At 39.7% G+C, this 16404-nt stretch overlaps 1 protein-coding gene across 2 annotated transcripts in view; it reads left to right on the top strand.

The window, feature by feature from the left end:
• OPHN1 (oligophrenin 1) overlaps window positions 1–16404 on the top strand; it is a 540428-nt gene that overhangs the window by 499504 nt on the left and 24520 nt on the right. For both annotated transcript variants that reach the window (XM_004482489.3, XM_004482488.3), the window contains exon 20: window positions 12646–12793. In XM_004482489.3, the coding sequence (XP_004482546.1) occupies window positions 12646–12793 (148 nt within the window). The remainder of the gene's footprint in view (window positions 1–12645; window positions 12794–16404) is intronic.

Genomic DNA, 16404 nt, shown 5'->3' with positions numbered 1-16404 from the left:
CCCTTATACCCCCACCCCCCTCATCCCATTCCTCCCACATCGACAACCTCTCATCATCATTGTATTTGGTGAATACATTTTGGAGCACTGCTACACCACATGGATAGTGGTTTGCATTGGAGTTTACAGTCTCCCCCAGTCCACCCAGTGGGACATAGCAGGACATACAATGTCCAGCATCCAACCCTGCATTACCACCCAGGACAACTCCAAGTACTGAAAATGCCCCACATCATGTTTCCTCTTTCCACTCTCTACCATCAGCAGTTACCATGACCATTTTATAAAAATCAGTGCTACAATTTCTTCCAGTACTAATCACAATAGTTCCATAGTAGAACACCAGTAAGTCCACTCTAATCCATACTCTATTCCTCCATTCTGTGGACACTGGGATGATTATGTCCACTCCTCCTCTATATCAAGAAGGGGTTTAGATTCCACATGGATATTGGATGCAATTCTCCTGCTTGCAGTTGTAGGCACTCTTGGCTCCCTGGTTTGGTGGTTGAGCTTCTTCATCTCCCTGTTAGCTGGCCGGGGTAAGTCCAATAAACCAGAGGGTAGGACTTGCAAGTCTGTTGAGGTTCAGCGACTGGCTGTCAAATGGACAGTCCAGAGATTCAGATCTCCTGAGTATACACCCACCCCAGTGCCAACCACAGATCCGGTAAACATATCAAAAGAGGCATGTGTAGAAAGGTCATATCTGTGTCCAACTCTATCACACTCAGGAACACAAACTCCAAAGTAGGGCCATCTGATAGGGCACTGAACTTCTGAGCCATCTGCCATGACCATAGAACCTGTGGGTCTCTGTAGCCCTCAGGAGAACCAGTACCTGGGCTTTCGTCTACTTTCGCTGTCTCTGGTACCATGCTGAGGCGTGCATAAGTATTACCCCTCTGATGATCTCCTGACTCTTTTTTGGACCTCATAGCAATATAAACTCATTTGTCCTTTCCATTTACCCCTTTTATTCAAGTTCAAAGAGCTGTTTTCAGTCCTGGGTGGTGCTGCAAGGACAGTAACCGGACATTGTATGTCCTCCCATGGCCCACTGGGTGGACTGTGGGAGAGTGTGGGCTATAGTGTGGACCATTGACCATGAGGTGCAGTGGTGCTCTGAGATGTATTCACCAAATGCAGTGAATGTCTCATGATGATGGAGGAGGTTGTTGTTATGGGGGCAGGAGTGGGGTGAGAAGGGTGGGGAGTATATGGGACCTCATATTTTTTGAATGTAACATTAAAAGAAAAAAAATGTCACAATTGACTAGGAAAGAAATGCAGTTTTCAACATCTGATATTACATGGAGGCTGAGATTTTCTGCTGGTCTGAGTTGACCCTTTTATTCAAGGTCTTTTTCTAGTTACATCATCAGCTAGTGCTTGGTAGTAATCCCTCGGTGCCAGCGAGGCTCATCCCCGGGAGTCATGTCCCGCACTGCGGGGAAGGTAATGCATGTACATGCTGAGTTTAGCTTAGAGAATGACCACATTTGAGCAACCTGGAAGCTCTCAGGAGGTAACTCTTAGGCACCCTGCCGCTCTAGGCCTAGTTCATATTTCAGGCACACAGGCTCATAATCATAGCCATCAGTATCAAGGGCTCATTGTTGGACCATCCGTCTTTACTGGTCTTTGCCATTGCACTTGGGGGATTGTTGCTGTTCCACTGGGGAGTGTGAAAAAGCTCCTCTGACTAGGAACTCAGCACTCCCTCAGTTGTCGTTTTTAACTGGAACTACTATGAAAATATCCAAATGTTTTTATGTGCCCTGTATACATGCCCTGGAGAATTCCCTCCCAACCAATGTGCCCCCCATCAATAACACTTCACACCAATGTTCCTCCCCTGCCATAGTTGAACCTCCCTGTAGTCTGAAACTTCCTTAAAAGAGAACCCTAATGTATTACCAGGTTCCAGTAATAGTAAAATGGAATAAAGTGATGAGTTTAAAGGTTAGATATAGAATACACACTAATTTAGAAAAATTAAATAAAGGAAAAATAAATTGGGGTATCAAAAAATGAAAAAATGAAAAATCTTTGTGTTTGTCATTTTGCCTTTCATCACTGCTATAGGTTTTGCCCTGTATGTACAGTGGCAAGGCAATTTCTTCCATTTCTTCCTCAGTGTCTACATCCTTTCTTTTTTCCTGCTTATTAAATTTGTCTTCACATAAGTTTTAGATCACAGTAATTCACTTATACAATATACAATACTCCCACATATCCAACATCAAACCCTTTGTCCCTTCCCCAGCCATGATCTTTTTACATGTTCATATTATATTTGCCGTAGCTAATGTACAGATATTGAAACAATAGCTTTCAAACATGGTTCCATTTGGGTTTACATTATGGTTTATATTTTAGACTAGACTGTTTTCTACATTTTTAGTTATCTTATGTTTTTCATTATGGTTTACATTTTAGCCTACAGACTTTTATTACATTTTTGGTGTAATTATCATGTCCTATATCCATTATTGCAAGATCTTGTGGAACACTTCCATTGCCCGACATTTGCACTCATTCCATCTATTCAAAACCTCTTTTCTTCTCCCCTCAGGGCCCACCATGACAATCAATCTGCATTACTTGAAGGACCCTATTCAGAAATACTTGCAACAATGTTGAGGGCTTGACATACTCAACTGGCCTAACCCATTGGGAGCCACCATTTATCTCGAGAGATAAATACCCTCTGTTTGAGACCATCAGTCCTCTCCAGAATGTGGGTATACCTTCACTCTCATTTTATGGGTCTTCACCCAATGATATAAACCAATATGACAAAATGAGCACACACACACTTCCTAGAAGCTTGCCCTGTGTCAGGTGCTCCCCCCCCCCTTAAGCATCTTAAACAGATAACCTTCCTTATTACATTTTCTAAAGAATTTTCTCTACATTATAATTTCAACCACATGCTTGACAATCTCCTATGTTTGAGTGTTCCCCCCACCCTCCCCCCAATTGTTGGGTCATCCAATCCATTCTCCCATCCCTAGCCCTGCTCAAGCCCACAAAGCCCCACCAAAGGTATCCTTATGTCCCTATTTTATCCCTTCCCTGTAAAAATACTTACCTCCAGCTTATCATAGATTTCACCCATGTAGGTGTCAGCTCACAAACTTCCTCTACTCCCCAACTTCCTTTAAGCCTATCATCCAGTCTCTAACACTCTGAGACAGCTTGGTTTACTTATTTCATATTAGAGAGGTCGTGTAGTATTAGTTCTTCAATGCCTGGGTTGCATCACTCAGCATAAGGTTCTCAAGATTCATCTGTGTTATCACTTGTGTTTGTACTATATTCCTTCTTATAGCTGAGTAATATTCCATTGTATGTATATACCAAATTTATTTATCCATTCATCTGTTGATGGGTATTTTGGTTGATTCCAACTTTTGGCAATAGTGAATAGTGCTGCTATGAACACTGGTGTGCATTTATCAGTTTGTGTCCTTGTTTTCAGATCTTCTGTGTATATACCCAGCAGTGGAATTCCTGGGCCATATGGCAAATATATAGCTAGTTTTTTGAGAAACAGCCAAACTGTCCTCGAGAATGGCTGGATCCTTCTGCATTCCCACCAGCAGTGGATGAGTGTTCCCATACCTCCACATCCTCTCCAGCACTTGTAGTCTTCTTATTTTTTGATAGCTGCCAATCTTATGTCAGTACGATGGTATCTCATTCTTGTTTTGATTTGCATTTCCATAATAACTAGTTATTTTGAACATATTTTCATGTGCTTTTTAGCCATTTGTATATCTTCTTTGGAGAAGTGTCTGTTCTAATCTTTTTCCCATTTTTAAATGGGCTGTTTGCCTTTTTATTTTCGAGATATAGGAGTTCTTTATATATACAGGATAAAAGTCTCCTATAAGACATATGGTTTCCAAATATTTTCTCACATTTTGTAGGCACTTTCCACTTTCTTGACAGACTCCTTTGAGGTGCAGAAAGCTTTAATTTTGAGGAATTCCCATTTATCTATTTGTTCTTTTGCTGCTCATGCTTTTGGTGTGAAGTTCATGAAGCCTTTTCCTATTACGTCTTGTAGATGCTTCCCTACATTGCTTTCCAAGGTCTTTATGTTCTTGGCTCTTATATTTAGGTCTTTGATCCACCTTGAGTTGATTTTTGTATAAGGTGTGAATTGGTAATCCTCTTTCATTCTTTTACATATAGATACCCAGTTCTCCAGGCACCATTTGTTGAAGAGGCCATTCTCTCCCAGGTGAGAGGGTTTGGTGGTCTTGTGGAATACCATATGGCTGTATGTATGAGGATCTATATCAGAACTCTCAGTTCGGTTCCACTGGTCAGTGCATCTATCCTTTTGCCAATACCATGCCATTTTCACTACTGTAGATTGTAGTATGTTTTTTTCCTTCTTTATTTTTTATTGTTATGTTAAAAAAATATGAGGTCTCCATATACCCCCAACCTCCTCACCCCTCTCCTCCCACATCAACAACCTCTTTCATCATCATGGCACATTATTGCTTTTGGTGAATACATTTTGGAGCACTGCTGCACCATTTGGATAGTGGTTTATATTTATTTTAGACGGTGGAAATGATTTTGATAAAAAAGCAAATTTGAGCGATTTTCTTATTTTAGTTCAAAATGGTTTGTAAAACAGCAGAGACAGTTTGCCACATCAGCAATGTATTTTGCCTAGGAATTGCCAACAAACGTACAGTGCAGTGGTGGTTCAAGCAACATTTACGTAATCTAAGTATCTTTTTAAAATTAAAAAAATATATTATTGAAAAAACAAGTATAAATAAAGTAATTTTGCTTATCTCTTAAAAAAAAAGAAGTTTTGCAAAGGAGATGAGAGCCTTGAAAATGAGGAGCATAGTGCCAGCCATCATTGGTTGACAACAACCATTTGAGAACAATCATCGAAGCTGATCCTCTTTAACTACATGAGAGGTTGCCGAAGAACTCAACATCGACCATTCTATGGTCATTCCACATTTGAAGGAAATTGGAAAGGTGAAAAAGCTTGATAAGTGGGTTCCTCAGGAGCTGACCAAACATTTTAAAAATCATCATTTTGAAGTGTTTTCTTCTCTTATTCTATACAACAATGAACCATTTCTCAATTGGATTGTGATTTGCAACAAATAGTGGATTTTATTCAACAACTGGCGATGAATAGCTCAGTGGTTGGAATGAGAAGAAGCTCCAAAGCACTCCCCATGCATCAAGAAAATGTCATGGTCACTGTTTCGTGGTCTGCTTTTGGTTTGATCCACTGCAGCTTTCTGAGTCCCAGTGAAACCATTACATCTGAGAAGTGAGCTCAGCAGATTGATGACATACACCAAAAACTGCAATGCCTGCAGCTGGCATTGGTCAAATAAAAGGGCCCAATTCTTCTCCATGACAATGCCCAACCACACATCGCACATCCAAGGCTTCAAAAATTGAACAAATTGGGCTATGAAGTGTTGCCTCATCTGCCATATTCACCTGACCTCTTGCCAACTGACTACCACTTCTGCAAGAATCTTTACTACTTTTTGTAGGGAAACTACTTTCTCAACCAGCAGGATGCAGAAAATGCTTTCCAAGGGAAGTGGATTTGGCCCAATGGATAGGGCATCTGCCTACCACATGGGAGGGCCAAGGTTCAAACCCAGGGCCTCCTGACTCATGTCATGAGCTGGCCCACATGCAGTGCTGATGCGTGCAAGGAGTGCCATGCCACACAGCAGTGTCCCCAGTGTAGGGGAGCCCCCCACACAAGGAGTGCACCCTGTATGGAGAGCCGCCCAGTGTGAAAAAAGTGCAGCCTGCCCAGGAATGGTGCCGCACACACGGAGAGCTGACGCAGCTAGAAGATGCAACAAAACATGACACAGATTTTTGGTGCCGCTGACAAGAATACAGGCAAACACAGAAGAGCACACAGTGAAGGACACAGAGAGCAGACAACTGAGGGGTGAGAGGGAAGGGGAGAGAAATAAATAACAAATAAATCTTTAAAAAGAAAAGAAAATGCTTTCCAAGAGTTCATTGAATCCTGAGGCATGGATTTTTATGCTACAGGAATAAGCAAACTTATTTCTTATTAGCAAAAATGTGTTGATTGTAATGATTCCTATTTTGATTTATAAAGATGTGTTCGAGGCTAGTTATAATGATTTAAAATTCATGGTCTGAAACCACAGTTCTTTTTGCACCAACCTATTATATCCATTAGAGATACTGGTCTGCAATTTTCTTTCTCGTAGTATCTTCATCTGGTTTTGATATTAGTGTAATGCTGGCTTTATAAAATGAATTTGGTAGCATTCTTTCCTCTTCAAGTTTTTGGCAGAGATTGAGTAAGATCGGTATTAGGTCATCTTTGAATAATTGGTAGAATTCACCTGTGAAGCCATCTTGTCCTGGACTTTTCATCTTTGGGATGTTTTTTGTGACTCTTTCAATCTCTTCACTTGTGATTGGTTTATTGAGGTCTTCTATTCCTTCTAGGGTCAATATAGGTGGTTTGTATGTTTCTAGGAATTTGTCTATCTCGTCTACATTTTCTAGTTTTTTTGGCATACAGTTGTTCATATATCCTCCTATGATCTCTCATTTCTTTGGCGTCATTTATAATGCCCCCCTTTCATTTCTGATTTTATTTATTTGTGCCTTCTCTCTTTTCTTCTTTGTCAGTCTAGCTAAGGCTTTGTTGATTTCCTTGATGTTCTCAAAATATCATCTTTCCTTTTCATAGATTCATTGGGTTTTTTAAAATTTCATTTATTTCTGCTCTGATCTTTACTGTTTCTTTCCTTTGGCATGATTTGGGATTAGTTTGCTGATCTTTTTCTAGTTCCTCCAGGTGTGCAGTTAGGTCTTAAATTTTAGCTCTTTCTTCTTTTTTAATGTAAGCGTTGAGGTATAGAAATTTCCCTCTCAGCACTGTTTTTGTTGTGCACCATATGTTTTGATACTTTTTCTTCTCATTTTCATTCATCTTAAGATATTTGCTGAATTCTCTTGCAATTTCTTCTGTGATCCGTGGATTATTTAAGATTGTGTTGTCTAATCTCCATATATGTATGAATTTTCCCTTTTTCCATCCATTATTGATTTCTAGGTTCATTTCATTATGATCAGAGAAAGTGTTTTGTATAATTTCAATCTTTTTAAATTTATTGAGACTTGTCTTGTGACCCAACATATGGTGTATCTTGGAGAAGGATCCATGGGAACTTGAAAAGAATGTATATCCTGCTGTTTCAGGGTGCAATGCTCTGTAGATGTCTCTTTGGTGTAATTCATTTACCTATTGTTCAAGCACTCTGTTTCTTTAATTATCCTCTGTCCAGATATTCTATCCAATACTGAAAGTGGTTTATTGAAGCTTCCAACTATTGTTAGAGAAATATCTATTTCTCCCTTCAGCTTTGCCAATTTGTACCTCATGTATCTTGGAGCACTAAGGATAGGTACATAAATATTCAGTATAATTATTTCTTTTTACTAAATTGCCCCTTTTATTAATATATAATGACCTTCTTCATCCCTTATGACAGTTTTGCATTTAAAATCTATTTTGTCTGATACTGGTATCACTATTCCAGCTCCTTCTTCATTACAATTTGTGTGGAATATCTTTTTCCAACCTTGCACTTTTAACCTGGTTGTGTCTTTATATCTGAGGTGAATTTCTTGTAGGCAATATGTAAATGGCTCATATTTTTTTATCCATTCAATCACTCTATGTTTTTTGATTGAGCAGTTCAAGCCATTAACATTCAATGTTATTACTGTTTGGGCATTACTTCATCCATTTTCACTTTGGCTTTCTGTTGTCATATCATATTGTTGTCTTTTTCCCTTTAATTTACCCATTCTAATAATCTTAACTTCTACACTCTTCTCCAGTTCTCTTGCCCATGTTTTTTTTTTTTTTCCTTTCAGGCTGCAGCACTCCCTTTATTATCTCTGGAATTTCTTGTCTTTTTGTAACATATTCTGTCATTTTTTGTTTGCCTGTGAAGACTTTGAACTGTCCTTCATTTTTGAAGGACTACTTTGCCAGATACAGAATTCTTAGCTGGCAGTTTTTCTATTTCAATATCTTCAATACATTATACCATTTTCTACTTTCCTCCATAGTTTCTTATGAGAGGTTGACATTTAATCTTATCAAGGTTCCTTTGTATATGATGCTTTGGTTTTCTCTTGTTGCTTTCAAAATCTTCTCTTTATCTCTGATATTTGTCATTCTGAATAGTAGGTGTCTCAGGGTAGATCAACTCAGAATTATTTTGTTAGCAGTGTATTGTCCTTGGATGTTGTTATTTATGTCTTTCATAAGGGTAGGGAAGTTTCCAGTTATTATCTCCTCAAATATTCTTTCTGCCCCTTTTCCATTTTCTACTCCTTCTCAGACATTGACAGTGCATATGTTTTTGTTGTTCACATTGTCATTCAATTCCCTGAAACCCTATTCCATTTTTTCCATTCTCTTTCTGTTTTCCACTTTAGATGTTCTGTCTTCGATAACACTAATTCTGTCTTCAAGCCATTCAGATCTGCCTTTATGTTCCTTAATGTATTTTTTTTGTTCATTGTATTCTCATTGTCTGGTTTTGTTTGTTTGTTTTTCTTTAGGAAGCACAGGAAACTGAACCCAGGAAGCACAGGAAACTGAACTCCCATGTGGGAGGCAGGCATTCAACTACTTGAGCCATATCCTCTCCCTGCTCATTTTTGGTTTTGCTCAATGTTTGCTCATTGTTTTATTTTGCTTATTGTCTGCTCATTGGTTTTGCTTGTTGTCTGTCATTGTCATCTTGTTATCTGCTCATTGTTTTTTTCCTCATTGTCTGCTTGTTGTTTTTGCTTGATGTCTGCTCAATGTCTCATTGTTTTGCTTGTCTTCTTTAGGAGGCACTTGGAGCCAAACCCCAGACTTTCCATATGTGAGGTGGGTGCTCAACTGCTTGAGCTACATCCACTCCCCTCTAATGTATTTTTAATCTCATCCATTATGGCTTTCATTCACATAAATTCTGTTACATTTCTTTGCAGACTTTCAAATTGTTTTTTTATACTCATCCAGTATCTTCTTAATAGTCTTTATGTCTTTAGTCATATTTTCTTTCAATTCTTTAAATTGATTTACGAGAGTTGTGTGATTTTCATTGATTAATTTTTGTAATTCCTTTATCTCTTCAGAATTTTTGGTTTGTTCCTTTGGCTGGGCCATCTCTTCCTGTTTCCTAGTTTTGCTTGTAATATTTTGCTGATGTCTAGGCATTTGACTATGTTGGTGAATTTACTTTGGTGGCCAATTTCTCTCTCTTTCCTATTGTTATTATTTTTTCACAACTCTTCTTTGATATTTGGTTCAACTTATCCTGTCTTTAAAATTGCCCAGCTTAAGTTATCAAAATAGGGCCAGGGACTCACTTATGGGACACTTATTTTCTCCCTAAAATTAGGGAACATAGAGAACCAAAAGTAGTTTTTGTCCATGCAATTTGCAGAACAGCAAGTAGCTGGCGCTCATTGGCTGACTTTTCCATGAAAGTTTATCTCCCAGTTTTCCTTTGTTTTGGTGTGGCCAGAGCCAATATTCAGAGTGGGCTCTCTGCTGTCTGAATTCACTGAAGAAAAGCCCCCTGACTCCCCCTCCATTTTCCCTTGTAACAGCTGAGAGGCAGGAAGACATATGCTCCCCTCTCAGTCAGCTGCAAAGAGCCAGGGTTTTTTTTTTTTATTTTTATTGACTTTGTAATAATATTACATTAAAAATATATATATATATATGAGGTCCCATTCAACCCCACCACCCCCACCCCACCACTCCCCCCCCCCCCCAGCAACACTCATTCCCATCATCATGACACATCCATTGCATTTGGTAAGTACATCTCTGGGCACCTCTGCACCTCTTGGTCAGTGGTCCACATCATGGCCCATACTCTCCCCCATTCCATCCAGTGGGCCCTGTGAGGATTTACACTGTCCGGTGACTGCCCCTGAAGCACCATCCAGGGCAGCTCCATGTCCCAAAGACGCCTCCACTTCTCACCTCCTCCCGCCTTTCCCCATACCCATCAGCCACCATGTCCACTTTTCCCAATCCAATGCCACCTTTTCTATGTGGACACTGGATTGGTTGTGTCCATTGCACCTCTATGTCAAGAGGAGGCTCAGATTCCGCATGGACGCTGGATGTAATCCTCCCACTTTCAGTTGTAATCACTCTAGGCTCCATGGTGTGGTGGTTGTCCCTCTTCAACTCCATCTTAGCTGAGTGTGGTGAGTCCAATGAATCAGACTGTAGGTACTGGAGTCTGCTGAGGCTCAGGACCTGGCCATCACACTGTCAGTCCAGAGATTCAAATCCCCCAAATATATCCCAAACCCCAACACCAACTGCACCTCCAGCACATTAGCATGAAAGTCCCATGAAGAGAGATCCCATCTGAGTCCAGATTCATCACACATAAACACCATTTCCAAAGAGGGGCCATCTGACCTGGTAGTTAACCCCATCGGCCATGACCATAACTCCCACGGGTCTCTTTAGCCCTCAAAGGAACCAATACCTGGGGGTTGTATCTGCTCTATCTGTCTCTCAGACCCCGCTCAGTTGTGCACAAGGGCAATCCTTCTGACAGCCTCCAGACTCTTTTTTAGAGACTCGTAGCCATATAAACTCATTTCTCCTTTCCATTTCCCCCTTACATTAGGTCAAACAGCATTTTAAAGTCATGTTATTTTATGTAGACAGGGATATTCTGCTGATCCGCATTGAACCTTCCGTATAAGGTCGTTTTCCAGTTGCATCATCAGTTGGTAGTTGATAGTGGTCCCTTGGTGCCAGGGAGGCTCATCCCTGGGTGTCATGTCCCACGCTGGGGGGAAGGCATTGCATTTACATGCCGAGTTTGGCTTCGAGAGAGCCAGGGGTTTTATAACCCCACCTCCCCTGCTTAATAGGGGGAGGGGAACTCTTCCCAGTGGCTGGGAGGTTTAGTAACTCACCGTTAGTTCTTTTGGTTTCTTTGTGTCTCTGTCCCTCACCCTCTTGGGTGTGGTGAAGCACTGTCCTAGTCTGATGATCCCCAAAACAGGTCCTTTAGGAAGCTTTTGACTCTTTCTCTATTGTTTTTGTGAGATAGCTGAGCCTTGTCTGCCTAATCTGACACCATCTTCCCATAGTCCCCTATTCACAAATTTAAATGTGCTTGTCTTTGGCCCAGCAATTCCACACACTCTTCCAAATGCTATGAACATTGCAATGAATAGTATAGACATGCCTCTATGTAGCATGACGTATAATAGGGGATAACATACAAAATAAATAAGTAAAACATCTAATATAGTAGAAAGCGATAAATGATAAGTAGAAAAATTAAACAGGAGAAGAGGGATGGGAAGTATTGGGTGGGGGAGGAAGCATTTCAAGTAGAAGAAACAGTCAGTGCAAAGGCCCTGCTGTGTTGAGGAAAAAAATATTGAAACAAATACTACAAAGCCTGAGCAGATGCTTACAAAATGGTAATTATTCAGATTATGATTACTAATGGTAGTAGAAACGGAATCTGACCAATAACTGTATGGGCTCAATGCTCATTTGCTTCCTACTATGTTATATTCTCTCATCCCTATACTATGAGACATCTTCTGACTTGTTTTGTTCTTACATTGTTCTTTATCATAGTACAGATTTTACACAGGCTTGCCTTGTATTTCCAATCATGTACATTACAGGAGTATGCACCCTATGTTAACCCTTGCCCAATAGAATGTTGGGCTCTCACATTTCTCTTCATACTGATCATTGAGGATGAGTTAGTTATTCCCACTGGGTGGACAATGATCTCCTTCCTCCCTCAACACAAAATGTGTGCACTCTGGCTGAAAAATCAGTCTTCCCAGATATAGGAAAATCCTCAAGTACACAAGAGGCACTGTATAAAAGTTCTTATTACAGCTGCTCCCTCATTCATCCATTACTCTTTACAGTTTTCAAGACACTTTATTTTTCATTTTTAAATTTTATTTTACTTTAATTTTTTGAGTAAGTAATGCATACATGGTATGAAATTTTAAAAGAACAAAAAAGGTGTAGGAGAAATCATAAGTTTGCCTCCCTCTTTTCATGCTTTGATGCTGTATAACCAGTTTCTGTGGTATCCTTTCAGAAATATTGAGTGCACATGTGTATATGTGTATATTAGTATATATAGTCTCTCTCTACCCCACTTCCCCACCCATACAAAGTACTCTGTCAGGTTTTTCATTTGATTCTCACCCTCTCTGTGAGTTAGGTCATACTTTCCCTGTGTAAGAGCTGAGGAAACTGAATTTCAGGGAAAGGAGGTGACTTGCTTGAGGTCTCCAACGTATGAAGTAGAAAATCCAGGACTAGTGTTGCAATATTTTGTAGTTCCTGTGCCTTGAGCATAGTAATTGATCTCAAAACACTTTCTGATTGATGAAATGATGAAGAAAACCTCCCAATTCCTTTAGTTGGAGTAGAATTAGTAAGGCAGACTCTAGATGTAATCCTGGCAGGCATCAACTGGTAGATAGCATTAGGGAGACAACACTTAATCTTTCTGATTGTTTCCTGGATATCTTCCCCCTCCACAGATATATTCAGGTCCACCTGAAGAAAGCACTGCACCCCCAGTGCCTCCACCGCGAGTGACGGCGAGGAGGCACAAACCAATCACGATTTCAAAGCGCTTGCTGCGGGAAAGGACAGTTTTCTATACTTCTTCCCTGGATGAAAGTGAAGGTCAGTGTAGCAGTTTGGTTTTGCTTTTGAATTCCAAAATAGTTATTGAATTATATTTGGAAACTGGTCTTTCAGAGGTATCACCTTTAATTGATTAAATTATGATTAGGACTTTGATTGGGCCACATCAGTAGGGTGGTGAGTCTCAGCCCCTTGGTAGTCAGGCACTTACAGAGAAAAAACATGGCAAAGGACAGAGGTGGGAGCTTTGAGCTGGAGCCTGGGAAGTAAGCATACAGAGGAGCAGAGCAGCTGAACCCAGAGAGAATTGAGCATGAGGGAGAGAGACATAGAGTTGGTCACCTGATAATCTGCAACTAACCTTCTGGAGAGAAACAAGCTTGAGCCCAGAGAGAAATGAGCCCCTGGGAGAGAGACAAAGCCTAGAGAGCCTGATGGCCTATAGCTCATATTGGAAGAAACTGAGACCACGGAACCTTAAGAGGAAGAGGAAGGCTGAACTTTGGCAGCCATCTTGCTCCAAAATGTGGCAACAGACTTTGGTAAGGGAAGTAATTTATCCTTTATGGCCTGGTAAGTGCAAGTTTCTACCCCAAATAAATACCTTTTTAAAAGCCAACAGACTTCTGGTATTTTCCATCAGCACTCCTTTGGATGACTAATACAGTCAGTAATGGAATTCACTTTTATTGTCTGAATGTTGATTAGACACAAGGTGGATATAAGGGCAGAAGTTGGTGCATGGCCATTTTTTTTCCATACAAAGTGAGACCGCTTTTGGTTCAAGGGCTTAAAATCAGGCAGAGGAATCAAGCTTTGTACAGTTTGTGTCCAGAGAGAGAACTAGTCTCCTAGCAGTAGATTAGGGATGGATGAACTTGCAAAGTAAGCTACCACGATCCCTCAGGAAACCAGTGAAGGATGTAAGATATTCTTAACGTTTGTGCGCTTATACATAGCAGGGTACTTTCTGAATGTTCTGAGATATTAAATTAAGATTGGCTTACGTGGGTTGAATGCCTTCTATGTGCCAGGTACTGTGCTAGGAACTAAGTACAGTTAAGACATAGTCTCTGGCCTCAAGGAGTTTATGGGCTAAAGGAAGAGATAATACATGAACAAAGAAATGGCATTCAAAGGAATAATTGGTAGTATGGAGACTACCCATTCTAAGGGGCTTCTGCCCCCCACTACTACACTGAGACGTCTCTTGGCAAGGTTACTAAACTCCATTTGACCCAATCAAATAGCCACATCACTGTGTTCACTATACTCAACTTCATAGCAGCATTTGACATAGTTGCCTAACTCTTCCATCTTGAGACATTATTCACTTGACTTTTAGGACACCAACTCTCCTACTGTCTTTATCAGTGGAATATAAGAGTCTCTCTATCAATAGACCCTAGAAAAATTACTGATATATAGCATATGTGTTTAACAAATATTTGTAGAATGAATGACTGTATAAATAAGGAATAATGGAAGGAAAGGGATCACTAAACTTAAGAGATACTTCCTTCAAAGAGAAAGTGATCCGGCATTCAGGGGAAGGAGAAAGGGAACAGTGAATGGAATGCCTAATCTCATTTTTAGTGGGATAAATTAATTTATTTAGTCATGTATTCACAATATTCCCAAAAATGCACCAAAGAATATAAGGTCTATGCTGACAGGAACTGTGTTTGGCTTCACAACTGAATCCCTAGTACCTAACACAGTGTCTGACACATAGTAAGTCTTCAGTACATGTGTAAAATAAACGAATGAACCTGGAATCTAATTTTAGCTTGGCCACTAGCATGCTGAGTGAGTTGGGCCAGCCACTTTCACTCTCTGTCTCAATAAACTCCTATGTGTGATGAGGGCTTTGTGCCAAATGATCTCCAATGGGGTCATCCAATTTAGACATTTCTTAGACTTTTTTATCTTTTTATTGAAATATAATTCAATTCACATGCTTCAAAATTTACCCCTTTATAATGTACAATTCATTTTTTTAGTATATTCACAAGCTACACTATCATTACAGTATCTAGTTCTAGAAATCTCATGTTCCCAAAAGGAAACCTCATACCCACTAAGTAGTTAATCCCCATTTTCCCCTCTCACCATCCCCTGGCAACCACTAAACTACTTTTTATCTCTATGACTTTTCCCATTCTGGATATTTCATCTAAATGGAGTGGCTTCTCTCACTTAGCATAGTATTTTCAAGGTTCTTCCATGTTGTAGAATATATCAGAAATTCATTCCTTTTTATGGTCAAATAATATTCCATGGTATGTAAATACCACATTTTGTTCCCCCATTCATCAAGAATTAGACATCTGGGATTTTACACTTTCCGGCTATTATGAATAATGATGCTATGAGAGTTCATGTACATGTTTCTATGTAGACATATGTTTTCAGTTCTCTTGTATGTATACCCAGGAGCAGAATTACTCAGTTATGGTAACTCTACTTTTAAATTTCTGAGGAATGACCAGGCTTTTTCCAAAGTAGCTGCACCATTTTTCTTTTCCACCAGCAAAGTGTGAGGGTTCCAATTTCTCTATATCCTTACCAACATTTATTATTGGCCATCATTTTTTTATTATAGCCACTCTAGTGAGTGTGAATACATAATCTCATTTCCTCTTTACCTCTTTTCAGTCCCATGTGCGGTAGATATGATGGCTTTCATGGTGCAGACCTTGCCCACCTTATCAAGCTCATCTCCAGCTACCCAACCCTTTAATCCCAAATAGGTTCATATGCTCAAGTCGCACTTAATTTAAAAAAAACTTCTTAGACAAACCATCATTTTTCATACCTCCAGTTTGTTTTCTACATGGAATGCCATTTCTCCTTTTCACCATCTACTACTTCAATCCTTCCAGGCCCAGCTCAAATGTTACCTTTTTATCAAACCTTCTCCAACCCCTCCAGACTCTTAGTGCTGTCCTCCTCCTAGCACTTATAATAATCAATCTTTCTCTCCTGCTGCACTGGCATGTAATTTCTCAGAGATATTTTCTACCACTTACACACACATAGAAGAGAGGCTCCCATGTTAAAGACAGACCACTTGCCTGTTTCTGAGGTCTCCCTGTCAGATCCTAATTCGCTCCCATTTCTCCACAGTTTCTAAGGCTGACCTGTGTGTTTTCCTATGGAAACAAATGACTTGTTCAAGAAAGAAATGATACAACTCTTATTAACTGATGGGAGTAATACAGTCTATCTCCAGAAAAATAAACCTACTTAATAAGTCCACATTTTTACATAAAATTTTAGTAGGTTCATGGACTCCCTGGAGCTTTCCATGGACCCTAGATTGAAAATCTTACTAAAAATAAACCATCATCATCATTTGAGATTAAAAAAACATATCATAATAGGGTTTAAGTGTGTGAACTCTGGAAAAAGACTTCAATTTTGAGACCTTGGTCTTCCACTTATTAGCTTTGTGACATTGAGCCTCCTTTGTAGGGTTGTTTTGAGGATTACTTGAGATCGTCAATGTAAAGCACTTAACACAGGACCTGGCCCACAGTAAGTGCTCAAGTAAAGATATCTGTTTTACTATTATAATTTTCATTGTTATTACCATTGTTATTATTGTCGATGCTATCATTATTATTATTCAACATACTCCAGAGCCT

This window comes from Dasypus novemcinctus, chromosome X, assembly GCF_030445035.2.
Source record: "Dasypus novemcinctus isolate mDasNov1 chromosome X, mDasNov1.1.hap2, whole genome shotgun sequence".
In the NCBI taxonomy this organism is placed as follows: Eukaryota; Metazoa; Chordata; class Mammalia; order Cingulata; family Dasypodidae; genus Dasypus; species Dasypus novemcinctus.
The sequence above is the reverse complement of the archived record's forward strand: the minus strand, read 5'-3'. Positions and strand labels throughout refer to the sequence as shown.